Genomic DNA, 14,210 nt, shown 5'->3' with positions numbered 1-14,210 from the left:
AGATCAATGGAATAGAATTGAGATTCCAGAAGCAAAACCTCAACTTCTCAACCAACTCATCTTCAACAAAGCCCCCACCACCTACCACTGGGGAGAGGAGAACCTATACAGCAAATATTGCTGGGAAAACTGACTGACCACATACAGAAGATTGAAACAGGACCCCTATCTATCCCCATGCACAAAGGTTAACTCCAAATGGATCAGAGACCTAAATGTAAAACCTCAAACCATAAGAACCATAGAAAAGGAAGGAAATACCCTCATGGAAATTGGAACTGGCATCCAATTCCTGAACAAAACCCAAAACCCACAGGTCATAAGAGAGAAGATAGACAAGTGAGACCTTATTAAACTGACAAGCTTCTGCAAAGCCAAAGAAACCATCAAGAGAGCAGGGAGATAGCCTACAAACTGGGAAAAAGTATTTGCCAACTCCAGGTCTGACAAAGGCTTAACATCCTGGATCTACAAGGAACTCAAACATGCTGAAAAGAAAAAACAAACAACCCCATTATAAAATGGGCAAAAGATATGAACAGACACTTCACAAAAGAAGACATCCGAGCAGCCAACAAACACATGAAGAAATGCTCAACCTCACTAATTATCAGGGAGATGCAAATCAAAACCACACTGAGATACCACCTAACTCCAGTCAGAATGGCAGTTATCAACAACTCAAAAAATAAGAACTGCTGGAGAGGGTTTGGCGAAAAGGGAACACTTCTACACTGTTGTGGGAGTGCAAACTAGTGCAACCTCTGTGGAAAGCAGTGTGGCAATTCCTAAAAGCTCTAAAAACCGACCTTCCATATGACCCCGCAATCCCCCTACTGGGAATATACCCTGAAGACCTCAAATCACTCTATAAAAAAGATACCTGCACATGTATGTTTATCGCAGTGTTGTTCACAATAGCAAGAACCTGGAAACAACCATGCTGACACGATGGAATACTACGCAGCCATAAAAAAGAACAAAATCATGAATTTCGCAGCAACCTGGATGGAACTAGAGTCTATAATACTGAGTGACCTCTCACAGAAACAAAGATCCGAGTATCACTCATGTTCTCACTCATATAATGGACCTTGAACATCCAATGTAATACTATAAGAAAATGACTGACAGTACTGGGAAACTACGGGGGGGAGGGGGATGGGATTAACAGTCGCAAATATCTGTCTGGGGATGGGGAAACACCTCTTATCAACAGGGTGCCTGAATGAAACATAATTGTACACCTAACCCTTAACTGTACCCCACAAAATCATAATAAAAAATATTGATTAAAAAAAAAAGAAAATTAAGGACCAGAAATGAGGAGTAAAAAGTTAGGAATAAAAAAAATCCTAATAAAAAGTTATAAATTATTTCTAAAGGAAAATGTATGATTCAAAATGAGAATAGAGAAAAATAATAAATTAGAATAGGCCCATAAAAGTACAATTAAAAGAGTATAAATGAAGACACTAAACTTACATATATTAAGGTAATTGAGATATTTTAAGTAAATTGAGATATTAAATGAAAAAATTGTGAAGAAAACCCATAAGGTTTCCTTAGAAAAACAAATAATAATTAAAAAAATACACACCAGTTGGAAACAAACCTGCAAGGTAGTAATATGAGAAACGCTTGAACCCTTGCTGGTCTGACGTGACTCTGGCTTTGCAAGGCTAAGCCTTCACTAGTAGACTGTCCTGCTTGAAGAAAGTTCTAGAAGATGCCTAGGGACTCTGTCCTGTCCCCTGTACCTCCACCCCCAGCTAACTCATGTGGATATGTCTTTTACTCAGTTTAATACATGTGTTATATTCTATTTTGCAAAGGTTTTACTTTAGATTTTTGTTCTTCCATGTTCAGATATTATATATATTTGTAATTGTCATTATAGATTTGGAGTTCAAAAACTTTTGTCAATAAGTTAGATTTTTAAAAATTATTTGGGAGGTTTTTTTTCCCACTGAATTAATGCCTTTTATTGAATTATAAAACTTATTTCTTTTATTGATGAGCTACTTGAAATTTTTTGCTACATAAGTTTGGAGATTTTATATATTAAAAAGTGATATGTATTCAGTCATAGTTTCTTTCTTATAAATTTATTCTTTTCCTATGTCATTTTTTAGTTTTTGCAACAATACAAATATAGAAACTGAGGATTAGAAATATACAGTAATTTAGCTAGGATTAAATAGCTGAAGGACTTCAGAAATCACTTTACTGCAATTCTATCTCAAGTGAGAAACAGAAACAGTCAATTTACAGTTTTCTATTGTTAAAAAGTCTGATTAAATATAAAATCCTTGATTTGATGCAGCTGTTTCTTTATTGCTATCCTTAAGACCTCATCACAAGGAAATCTCCGTTCTTTGCTTTTGAAAATTCACCTTTAATTTGGAAAAAAAAAAAAAAAAGAAACTATGTAAGATAATAAGTGTTTACTGATGTTTTAAACTGCTTAGTTTCAAGATAATATATTTTTGTAGTAATAGATAGTTAACAGGCAGGCATAGTGGATATCATTAATAAACAACATTTGTGCAGAAGAACAAACATTGTAAAGATAGCCTAACTACTCTGTCCTTGGGTGTGGACTGTACTGAGAGAGTTTCATGGATAGAATGTATGTGGCAGGAGTGACAGTGTCAGGCTTCTGAGACTACATCAGTTCAGTTAACACTGTAGCAACTCAGATTTACCTTTTCTGTAATATTTGTGATGTTTTTTTATTTTTATTTTTATTTTTTTTTGAGTTGGAGTCTCACTCTGTCACCCAGACTGGAGTGCAGTGGCTGCTCCCGGCCACCACAACCTCGACCCGCTGGGCTCTGGTGATCCTTCCACCTCAGCCTTTTGAGTAACCGGAATTACAGGCACGCACTACCATGCCCGGCTGATTTTTTGATTTATTGTAGAGATGAGGTCTCGCCAAGTTGCCCAGGCAGGTCTCGAACCCGCAGGCTCAGGCAATCCACTCACCTCAGCCTCCCAAAGCGTGGGATTACAGGCTGAACCACCGAGCCTGGCTTATTTGTGATGTTTTAAAACTAAGTTGGTCACAGGCTGGGTCTGCAGAGGCCAAATGTAGGTACCTTAGTCAATATCTGATTTCTATATATTAGAGTGAAGCTGCTCTCGGCATAGGTGATTTTCTTCATTGTTTTGGTGACTGTGTCATAATGTGCTTCTAAATATTTTCTTAGATATTTTGTGGTTGTCCCTTTGAACTTTACCATTTGTCTCCACTTATCTCAATCAGTGTGAAGGTGATGACTGAAATGTTAGAAATAGAAGCCAGATTCATTCCTAGATCTGAATGTGTAAGCTTTATAGGAAAAAATGTTGGAAGAATTTGTAGAGACTTATCTCTCTTCTATTTTCAGGAACTATGTACCCAGGATCTGGATTTTTGTTTTTTAATGTTAAAGTATTTTTAAAATTTGAATTGACAACTAAAAACCGTATATATTTGTGATTACAACATGTTTTGTTACATGTATACATTGTATATGGCTAAATTGAGCTAACATTTATTTCTTGATTTTATAGTTAAATATATCTTAAATTATAAAAGTAAAAAACTGAAATTCACCGGGCTCGGTGGCACAGCCTGTAATCCCGCGCTTTGGGAGGCTGAGGTGAGTGGATTTCCTGATCCCGCGGGTTCGAGACCCACCTGGGCAACTTGGCGAGACCTCATCTCTACAATAAAATAAAAAATCAGCCGGGCATGGTAGTGCGTGCCTGTAATTCCGGCTATTCCAAAGGCTGAGGCGGAAGGATCGCTGGAGCCCGGCAGGTAGAGGCTGCTGTGGCCGGGAGCGGCCACTGCACTCCAGTCTGGGCAACAGAGTGAGACTCCAACTCAGAAAAACAAACAAAACAAAACAAAAAATAAACAAAAAACAAACAAAAAAACTGAAATTCATTAAGTATATTCTTATATTGTAGTTTAAAAATTTTAAGCAAGTTGACAGGAAATACTTGAGAATGAAAAATATTTATTATTTCATAAAAGTAATATTACTCATAACTGAATCATCAGCAATGACACTGTTGCTTGCTAACATTTAGTCATTACTATGTTGTCTTTATCTTTGTAAGAAATCAAACTAAAGTAGCTGAACCTTGGCAAGTGTTTGTTACTTTAGGTCATATTCTTATCACTAATAATTATCTCCTTTTAAATGGAAATATCTAATAGGACCTTATTTCTTCCACTCAGGGAATTGCTCCAAAGCTGGAATTTTCTACAACTTCAGTGATTACTGAATGTCTGATAAGTTCAAGGAAGTGCCGCACTCAGGTTAAAGTCATTTATTTAAATATTTAATGGTTCAATTTATATACTCATCTTAATTGCCATTTGGCAAGCCTTATCCCTTTATTTTGGCTGTAGCTCTTTCTACTTTTCCTTGGTTATTTTTTAGTTTAGGTGAAACAATATAGAATTTAACATTTTTGGTTATATCTTTATAAATGTGAGAGTGAAAAGCTTGGTACACATGATACAGAAAGCCATTTTATTATTAGTCTTGTTATTTTACTACTTGGACTTATTTTTTTAATGCAGATAAATCTGGCTGTCCCAAAGATGTTGGGATCAAGAAGTCTCACAGAAATCTAGATTGTATGTTTCTGTAAATCTTTTAGAAGTTACAGGGTACTGCAGAAAGTTCAAAGAATACCTGTTTAGCAAATGTGACCAGAATTCTCAACCTGGGATATTGGTGTTTAGTGAGTGTGGTTTCTTGAGTATCTCTCATTTCTTAAGAGACTGTTATTCAGTTTTTTGGCCATACTTATGCTGTCAGATCAAGAGTGTCTTGGACATTGCAACCTAAGTACCTTCTGTGTTTTGAAAACTGCCATTTGACATTACAGCCTAAGTACCTTCTGAGTTTTTGAAAATTTCATGAGCTATCTGGTTCATTCTGGTCTAACTTCTTACTGAATCACTCGAGTGGTCTTGTTACCTTGTCCACAGGTTATCTTATAATGTCTAGTCATCACTCATGCAGTTGCATTGTGATTAAGTAACAATGACCTATCTATTATGAAGAGTCAGTAATATATAAAGCCCAGAGGGCTCAAATAGTGTAGACCTGGACCTATCATGGAAGGAATGGAATGTTAATTTACTGCATTCTCAGTTTTCAAGTAAATTTGATGAGAATGATAACTCTAAGGAAGGTAAAATATAGAATTATTGAGGGGACTATTCTTATTATGTTTAGCAGGGTATTTAGTATTTCAGCGTCAGGATATAGTTACTCATCTTTTAGATGCAAGCAGAAACACAGCTTTCAGAGATCCAACAACCTATGCTTGCCAGATGCAGAGATATGTTATTGACTTGTTTTGAGATGAACACTGTGCACATTTGTAAATTGTTAGAAATGCTTTGCTTGAACTTAATTTTTTTTCTCTACACTTGGGTATATCCTTAAAGTCAGCTGTGTTTTGGAGGTCAGGGAGATACTAAAAATGTATATGGGAGTTGCAGAAAGAGCTCTAGGGACTGGAGAGGTGAGGAGGGCACGTAACAGATTCAGTGAGAGTAAAAGGTAGGTTGAGGAAAAGAGACTTTGGTCAGCAAGGGATTTTCAGAGTTGAAGATGGAATTAATCTGCATAGCGATGAATCCAAGATACAGTAGAATTGTGAATAATTACACTTGAGAAATAGAAACTCTGATGGTCTTGGAAAGATTCATTGCTTGAATATTTTAGTAAACTTTAAAGATCTTTTCTAGTGCTAACATTCCTTGCTTCTGTGAGTCAATGTGATGTCATAGAGATGAATGAAATGGAGGTAAAAAAATATTCTGGATTACTTGTTGAAATCATTGAGCAAGGTGGGAGAAGGTCGAGGAGCATTATCAAGAACTACAGGAGAAAGAATGACGATGCAATTTGGTGCAACTAGTCAGTATGAAACTCATAGATTTATTTTTTGAATTAGGAAAATATATTTTCTTTCCTGTATATCTATTTTTAAAAATTTGACTCCTCTCTCTAGTCACATTTGTATTTTTTTTAGATAACCTTAGCAAATAAGAAGGAAAATTGAGGAAGTAGAGAGAGAGGTAGGATTGGTAGTTTGGAAATGTGATTAAAGTTGGGAAGACATTAAAAAATTCTCAGTAGTCCATTTTCTCTAATTGAAAAGCTTTTTATAACTCTAGATAAAGCATGAGGAGATATTACAGTATTTACTTTAATCCAGCTATTAAGGCATTTATAAGGCAGAGATTCTTTGAATAAAATGTTATTCTATAAGAACAAAGTTAGAAAATATCAAAAGTGTTTTTAACCTCAAAATTTTTAGACTGCTAACCAGTTTTTATTAGAAGATAATGTACCAATTATTGAAGTTTATGATATGTCTTTTATTCAGTTTTACTTTTATAAAATTATGGAATCAGAATTAAGAGGGTATGTTTATCTGTCATTGAATTGTAGTTATAGCTTGGCAGGGACCTTAAACTCCCGTTACCTTTTAATTATAGCCAAATGAATGAAACTTTATAGTTATCTCCATAAAGATTTCATAATCAGATAATTAGATGTGTTTTTAACATTGCTAAACATTGCTATTAAAATATAACTGATTATTTGAATAGTTAAATATAAATGATAATGTTTTCATTTAATTATTTTTTTGAAAAATATTTTTTTCTGAATTTTGTTTCCTAAATTTTTTAAGTGATTAAGTATTGGTCTTTAATTTTTATAAAGTCTTTGTTAGTTGGTTTTAAGAAAGAAGTTTGAAGCTGTATTCTTTTATTAATTACTATAGAAGAAATTATCTAGGAGAATATGAATTTGACTTCTCCCAGGATTTATACAGGTAGAAAGGACCAATCTAGTTAGTTTGATAGATCTTGTGTGTCTTAGAGTACTAAGACACACACAGCACTAAGACACACACACACAAAAGTGTTTTTCTATCAATACGAATTTTTTTAAAAGCTCTTTTATCCAAGTTAATTTTTTATTTTCTGTGTTTAGGATAAATTTATTTACCATTCGGCTCCAGTTGAAAAATCACACAGCAGACTGCAAGGCAAAACACCAAGATCACAAAAGAAAAAATCCAAGTCACCTGAGAGAAGTAAATATTGTATAAATGCAAAAAACTACGAACAGCCTACAATTTCTTCAAAATCACACTCTCCATCTCCCTATACCAAAAGACGCATGTGTGAGCTATCTGAAGATACCAGGCAGCGGCTGGCCCATTTAAATCTGGGACCCTATGAATTCAAAAAAGAAACAGATAAGCCTCCATTTGTAATTAGACATGTATGTGTTCTCTTAAATATTTCCATTTGAAACTGATCAAGTATGTTCCTCCACTAAAGTGTTACTCTGATATGTCTTTTAGCTTCTAGCTTATAGTAATATTTTTCTTTCCTGTTAGCCTAGCAATCTAAAAGGGAAAATTAGCTTAAAATAAGAGAACATGCTTTTTTCATTCTTTAAATGAAAAAATGAGAGATCAAGCTGCGTTATGTATGCCATGTTAAATCTTCTAAGTACTAGTTTCCTTTCTTTTTATACAGTGAACAGTGTATTAACTCCTCAAATTTAACTTGGTAGTAATTGACATCAGTAGTAAAATGGCAGAGTGGGGTTTGAAGTTAGAACCAAATCATCTTTATGGAAAGGAAGACTCCTATCCACCTCAGTCTTTTAAAAAATTATAATGGAAAGTATGTTTCCTCTGAAATTATGTCCTTTGGGTAACTTTTGTATAATGAATCTTTGAAGTAAATTATTATTTTGATGGAAATGGGAAGGTCTTTAAAAGTGGAGGTATCATAGTTTTAATCTTTCTGTATAGAAACCTGCTTTTGATATAGTTTTAGAGTCTTGTGTCCTTGTAATAGTCAAATGGACTTTGGCTAAATTTAAAGGTCTGTAATCAAAATATTTACTAAAGGACTCAGAATCTTTTTTTTTTTTTTTTTGAGTTGAATTCTCATTCTATTGCCTAGACTGGAGGGCAGTGGCACGCTCATGGCCACCCCAGCCTTGGCCTGCTAGGCTCAGGCAATCCTTCCACCTCAACCTTCCAAGTAGCTGGAACTACAGGCATGCACCGCCACCATGTCCAGCTAATTTTTTGATTTATTGTAGAGATGAGGTCTTGCCAAGTTGCCCAGGCCAGTCTCGAGCCCGTGAGCTCAGGCAATCCTCTCACCTCAGCCTCCCAAAGTGCTGGGATTATAGGCGTGAGCCACCACCGTGCCCAGCCCAGAATCTTTATAGTTTCCTGAATATTTACTAATTACTTTTACCTTAAAACAATTTTTTGACCAAAAGCTTTCAAATTAATAAACTAATTAACATAACATATTAATATATATAATACTAAACCTCAATATTTAAGTATTTCTAGATGCAAAGCAGTTTTTTTGGATATCTAAAAATAATTCTGTCTTTAATTCACTTTTTCTAAATTTTAAAATGAATTAATCCAGCATATAAAAATATACTGTTTTAGTGGTCTAATAGCTTTTTGAACATGTACGATCTGAAAATTCAGATTATTTTTGTGATACCTTTTAAAAACAATTTAAATGTGCTTTAAGCAACATTTCATTCCATCTTTATATTTTGACTATAAATTATGTATTCTTTTAATGTTAAGTAATGGATTTTTATTAGAAAATGTATAGTATGTTGGATACTTTTAGATGGCAGTATTTTATTGAGGTTATTATGATTACTTTTCTCATTTCTATAGAATTTGATTGTAAATTCTGGTCACATTTTTTGTTGTTCTTTGAACAATATTCAGATAGTGTTTCAGTTTCATGTTTGATGGCTTGTTTAGAATGCTTTTAATTTTATATATCCCCGCATTTACAAATTAGTTGAAAGGATATACTATATTGTCATCTGAAAGAATAGTAACATTTTAATTAAAATGCCTATGTACAAGATAAGCATAAATATTGTCTGCGTTAGCCACATAAACATTGTTTAGGGAAATAACTGCTTTAGAATATTTGTTTTGTTATTACTTCCTATGTCAATATTCAGAATGGAATAATTCTAATATTGCTTGGTACAAACCTTGAAATTTTTATTTTAATGATTCCCCCTCCAGCTTTTCAATGAACAGAAATGTATACTTCTATGTCTCTACTTAGAAAATTGCCTACATTATTTGAATAGGAAACTGGATTTTTTCAATTGTATGTATGAACACAGAGGATTTTTTTTTTCCTTCACAGCCATTCATCATTTTAAAAGCGCTTAGAAAATTGGTAACCTAAAATAATTTTAACTTGTTACATGCATTTGCAAAATAGGACACTTTTAGGAAAGACATTCTAGTTTATGTACATGGTATGAAAAGTAATCCTAAAGATTAAAGAATCATTTAAAAATATCAATTAGCATGCTTCCAAACAAACTGGCACAATCATCCTGGAAGAGTTAAACAACCTTTTTATTTTTCATTTTGCAGAATAGGATTTTTTTCCTACTGTGGTAAAATAACATAACATAAAATTTACCATTTCAACCATTTTCAAGTGTACAATTCAGTGGCATTAGTGACAATCACAGTGCAGCTATCTGGTTCTAGAACCTTTTCATCTCCTAAATGGAAACTCTGTACTCATTCAGTACTCACTCCCCATTCCTTTCTTCCCCAGCTCTGACAACCACCACCTTCCATCCTGCCTCCCAGAGACCCTGGCAACCACCATTCTTTCTATTTCTATGAATTTGACTACCATTGGTACCTCATATGAGGGGAATTATATACTGTTTGTCCTTTTGTATAACTGACTTATTTTACTTAGCATAATGTCCTCAGAGTTCATCTATGTTTTGTAATGTATCAGTATTTCTTTCCCTTTTACAGGTAAATAATATTCTCTTATGTATGTATACCACATATATTTTTCCATTCATCTGTTGAAAGACACTTGAGTTGCTTCCATCTTCAGGATACTATGAATAATGTTCCTTTGAACATCGGTGTACTGTATGAATAATGCTGCTGTGAACATGGGTATATAAATATCTGTTTGAGCCCCAGCTTTAAACTTTTTTGGGTATATGGCCAGACGTAAAATAATGGAGTAATATGGTAATTCTGTTTTTAATATTTGAGAAATTGCTATGTTGTTTTCCATAGCAGCTATACCATTTCAACCAAAGAGTACACAGGTGTTCTAATCTCTTTGCATCTTCTTTAACGCTTGTTATTTGTTTTTGTAATAGCCATCCTAGTGGGTGTGAAGTTGTATCTTATTAAGATTTCAATTTCTATAACTCTAATGATGAGTGATGTTGAACATTTTTTTTCCATGTACTTATTGAGCATTTGTATACCTTCTTTGGAGAAATGACTGTCAAGTTCTTTGCCCATTTTAAAATCTATTTGTTATTTAGTTGTATGAGTTTTTTAAAAATGTATTCTAGATAATAGCCCTTAATCAGATGTATGGTTTGTAAATATTTTCTCTGATTCCATGGGTTACCTTTTTATTCTCTTGATGTTGTTCTTTGATGCCCTAAAGTTATTAATGTAGATGAATAGGGATAACTTTTTTATACATTTGTATCATTCAGACTTTTTTGTTTAGAAAATGTGGTTCACTATTATTATAGTAAGTCATAAATCACTGAGCATGGAAGACTCTGAACACAGCCAAGTAAAGATACTCTTTTTTTTTTTTGAGTTGGAGTCTCACTCTGTCACCCAGACTGGAGTGCAGTGGCCGCTCCCGGCCACTGCAGCCTCGACCCGCTGGGCTCCAGTGATCCTTCCGCCTCAGCCATCCAAGTAGCTGAAACTACAGGCACGCGCTACCATGCCCGGCTCATTTTTGATTTATTGTACAGGTGAGGTCTCGCCAAGTTGCCCAGGCGGGTCTCGAACCCGCAGGCTCAGGCAATCCACTCACCTCAGCCTTCCAAAGGCATGGTATTACAGGCTGAGCCTTTGAATTCAAAATGTGCATGCTAAGGAGATAAGTAGCAACTGGCTAGACTTCTTTTTTAAATATGGTAAAGTATAGTGCTCTTCTTTTGACATTGTAATGGAAAACAAACTAGGCAATGGAATAATGAACATTTCAGCTGCAAATATGTTCATGTTAAAGTAGGCACAAATATGTAATTAACAATTTCTGAGGTTTAGTTTCAATTTTATTCAAAAATTAACAAAATTACTTGAATACACTCTGACTTTGGAATGTGCCTGACTTCTTTGGGCATCATCAGATTGTTAACCTGTTGATATATGTTTTGTGCATTCTAGTAGTTTTTCTGATGCCATGAGATTCAAAGACTGGGAATGTTTAAGCTCTTTTTTTTACATTGAAAACCTGCTTCCTCTAGGTTGATCCCCCAAGTCCCAGGACTGAAACTGTTTTTGGATCTTCCAGCAGAGACTGTGAAAGAGATGGATGGTCAAGGATGCACAATGGTAGGCTAGAAGTTTTCTTTCTATGCTGCCTTAGTTGCTTGAGCTATAGTCAAGCCTTTGTTTGCATTGATTAACAAAACAGAATCTTTGCTATGTTGTTCGTAACATAGTATAGTGTAGCTTTTTACAACTTATGATATACCCATATAGGTATTCTCTAAAATAATACGTTTGTGGTGCTATAAACCATCTCTCTCTTTCGCTCTGAGATTCAAAATGCATATAAACATTAAAAGCTGTGATATATTCTAGCAAAAATAACTTGATTAATTTTGTTTTGCTCAGTATTTTCTAAATTAGTTTGACTGTGGAACCCTTTTCTCACCAAGCAGTTTTAAGTACTTTGATAATCAGTTTATTTATTAAGAATGAAGATAACATGGCAAATGTTGCCACATAAAATATTCTACTATCCAAGACGCTTATACATATCAGCTGCCATTATAATTATACAAGTTTTTTTACTTTGCTGGAGTCCCATCATGCTTTGTTCCCTGACTGACACAAGTTATCACGCCACATTCTGTTTTGTATTTGGCAAAGACTTCCAACATGCACGTATGTGTTTTCTCTTTAATAGCACTGGGAATATCTTAGGTTTCCTTTCAGCTTTCTTCAAAGAAAATTTGGCAATCTCCTTTCTTGTAAATATGTTGTACTTTCACATACATACATACATACATACATAAAAAATTATATTATTATATTTCTAAAAAGATAACTTTGTTACTTAAGTTTATAAGAATTTTTTTTTCACTTTTAGCCTTAGTCCTTATGGTTAGATAAGTTGCTTCTTGATTCCAATATGAAGATGATTTTTATAAGAAAGTTTAAATATTATTATATAATTAAGGGTATTGAGTGTTAATATCTGTGGACATTGGGCTAGTGAGTTCAGCAAGTATTCACTAGCAGCCTTTAAAGCTAATTTACTACATGCTGAGTGGTAGAGCAGAAAAATAGAGTCATAGCATTGAATAAGCTCCATCTCTTTCTGTTTCTAAACTGTAGTATACAATCTCTCTTTTCAAACAAGTAAATTAAATGTTCTTTTAATATGCAGGGTTCATGCTTGTTTATTTTGTTTTTTTACCACTAATAGGGACATAGATGTGCAATAATCAATAAGTCTTTTATATCCAGAAAAGCAGATTATGTGAAATTAGAAACAAATATTACACTCTGTTTCTCCTCTTTGAAGAATCTTATGTACATGGAAAATGAGCTTTAAGAACAAGTCAATAGAAAATAACTTCAATATAGATGTTTCTTTGGAAGATTTTTAGAAACATTTAAGCATCTTATTTTTCTTGACAATTTCATATTTGTCAGCAGAACTGTTAACTTTTCTATAACTTTTAATCAAAGCAGTCAGCTACTTATGTAGAGCATAAGCATGATTCGAAAGGTCAATGATGAGTTACTTTTTTTAAAAAGTTATTTTGACACAATATCAGACTTACTAAAAAGTAGAAATAGCACAAGGAATTGCCATATATTTTTCATTCAGAATCTACAGATAGTAATATTTACTCTCCTTTTCTGTTGCCCCTCTTTGCCTTCTTCTCTGTGTATTTGTGTATAAGTTTTTTGACAAAGACATTATTATGGACTGAATTGTGTTCCTAAAAATTCATATATTGAAGCCTTAATTCCTAATATGATTGTCTTTGGAGATAAGTTCTTTGGGAGGTGAGGAGTTTTAGATAAGGTAAAAAGGGTGAGGGCCTCATTATGGCATTAGTGTCTTTATAAGGAAAGAAACCAGGGAGCTTGCTATCCTATTCTCTCCCTGCCCTATGATCCCCAAGTAAAAGGAACCCATCTACAAGCCAGGAAGAGAGAACTCACCAGAACTTGACCATGCTAACACCCTGATCGCCAACTTTCAGTCTTCAGAACTGTGAGAAATTTCTGATGCTTAAGTTATCATTTTGTTATGGAAGCCTGAGCAGACTAATACAGACATTATTTTGTGTGATACAAATTAAAGCAGGTCTTTTTTTTTTTTTAAATCAATATTTTTTATTATGTTGTGTGGTACAGTTAAGGGTTAGGTATACAATTACGTTTCATTCAGGCACCCTGTTGATAAGAGGTGTTTCCCCATCCTCAGACAGATATTTGCTACTGTTAATCCCATCTCCACCCCCCCATAGTTTCCCAGTACCGTCAGTCATTTTCTTATAGTATTACATTGGATGTTCAAGGTCCATTATATGAGTGAGAACATGTGATACTCGGATCTTTGTTTCTGTGAGAGGTCACTCAGTATTATAGACTCTAGTTCCATCCAGGTTGCTGCGAAATTCATGATTTTGTTCTTTTTTATGCCTGCATAGTGTTCCATCGTGTATTTAACAATGCATGGAATTTACAATGATATCATAATGTTAACTAATCTCTAAACCTAAATTAGATTTTGCCAGTTGTCCTAATGATATCTTCATAGCAAATAAATAAATAAATCTCATAATGTATATGTAGCATTCAGCTGCTATGTCTCTTTACTCTTTAGTTTTTATTAATATGGATTCGTTCATTAATCTTTCTTTGTGTTTAATGACATTGATAATTTTGGATAACATAGGGCAGTTATTTTGTAGAATGTTCCTCAGTTTGGTGTTTGTTTGATTTTTTTAATGATTAGATTTAGGTTATTTATTTTTCCCCAGAATACAACAGAAGTGATGTGTTACTATCAGTGCATCATGCCAGGAGGTATGTAGTATTGCTCTGTTACT

General features: G+C 34.0%; 1 protein-coding gene across 3 annotated transcripts in view; it reads left to right on the top strand.

The window, feature by feature from the left end:
- Nucleotides 1-14,210, top strand: part of SPATA6 (spermatogenesis associated 6) — a 174,304-nt gene that overhangs the window by 56,935 nt on the left and 103,159 nt on the right. For all 3 annotated transcript variants that reach the window (XM_008057385.1, XM_008057384.1, XM_008057383.1), the window contains 3 exons: nucleotides 4,235-4,315; nucleotides 7,023-7,316; nucleotides 11,379-11,466. In XM_008057385.1, the coding sequence (XP_008055576.1) occupies nucleotides 4,235-4,315; nucleotides 7,023-7,316; nucleotides 11,379-11,466 (463 nt within the window). The remainder of the gene's footprint in view (nucleotides 1-4,234; nucleotides 4,316-7,022; nucleotides 7,317-11,378; nucleotides 11,467-14,210) is intronic.

Source organism: Carlito syrichta, unplaced genomic scaffold (assembly GCF_000164805.1).
Source record: "Carlito syrichta isolate Samal-C Ts95f unplaced genomic scaffold, Tarsius_syrichta-2.0.1 Scaffold302986, whole genome shotgun sequence".
Classification (NCBI taxonomy): Eukaryota; Metazoa; Chordata; class Mammalia; order Primates; family Tarsiidae; genus Carlito; species Carlito syrichta.
This window is presented reverse-complemented; position numbering and strand designations above follow the sequence as displayed.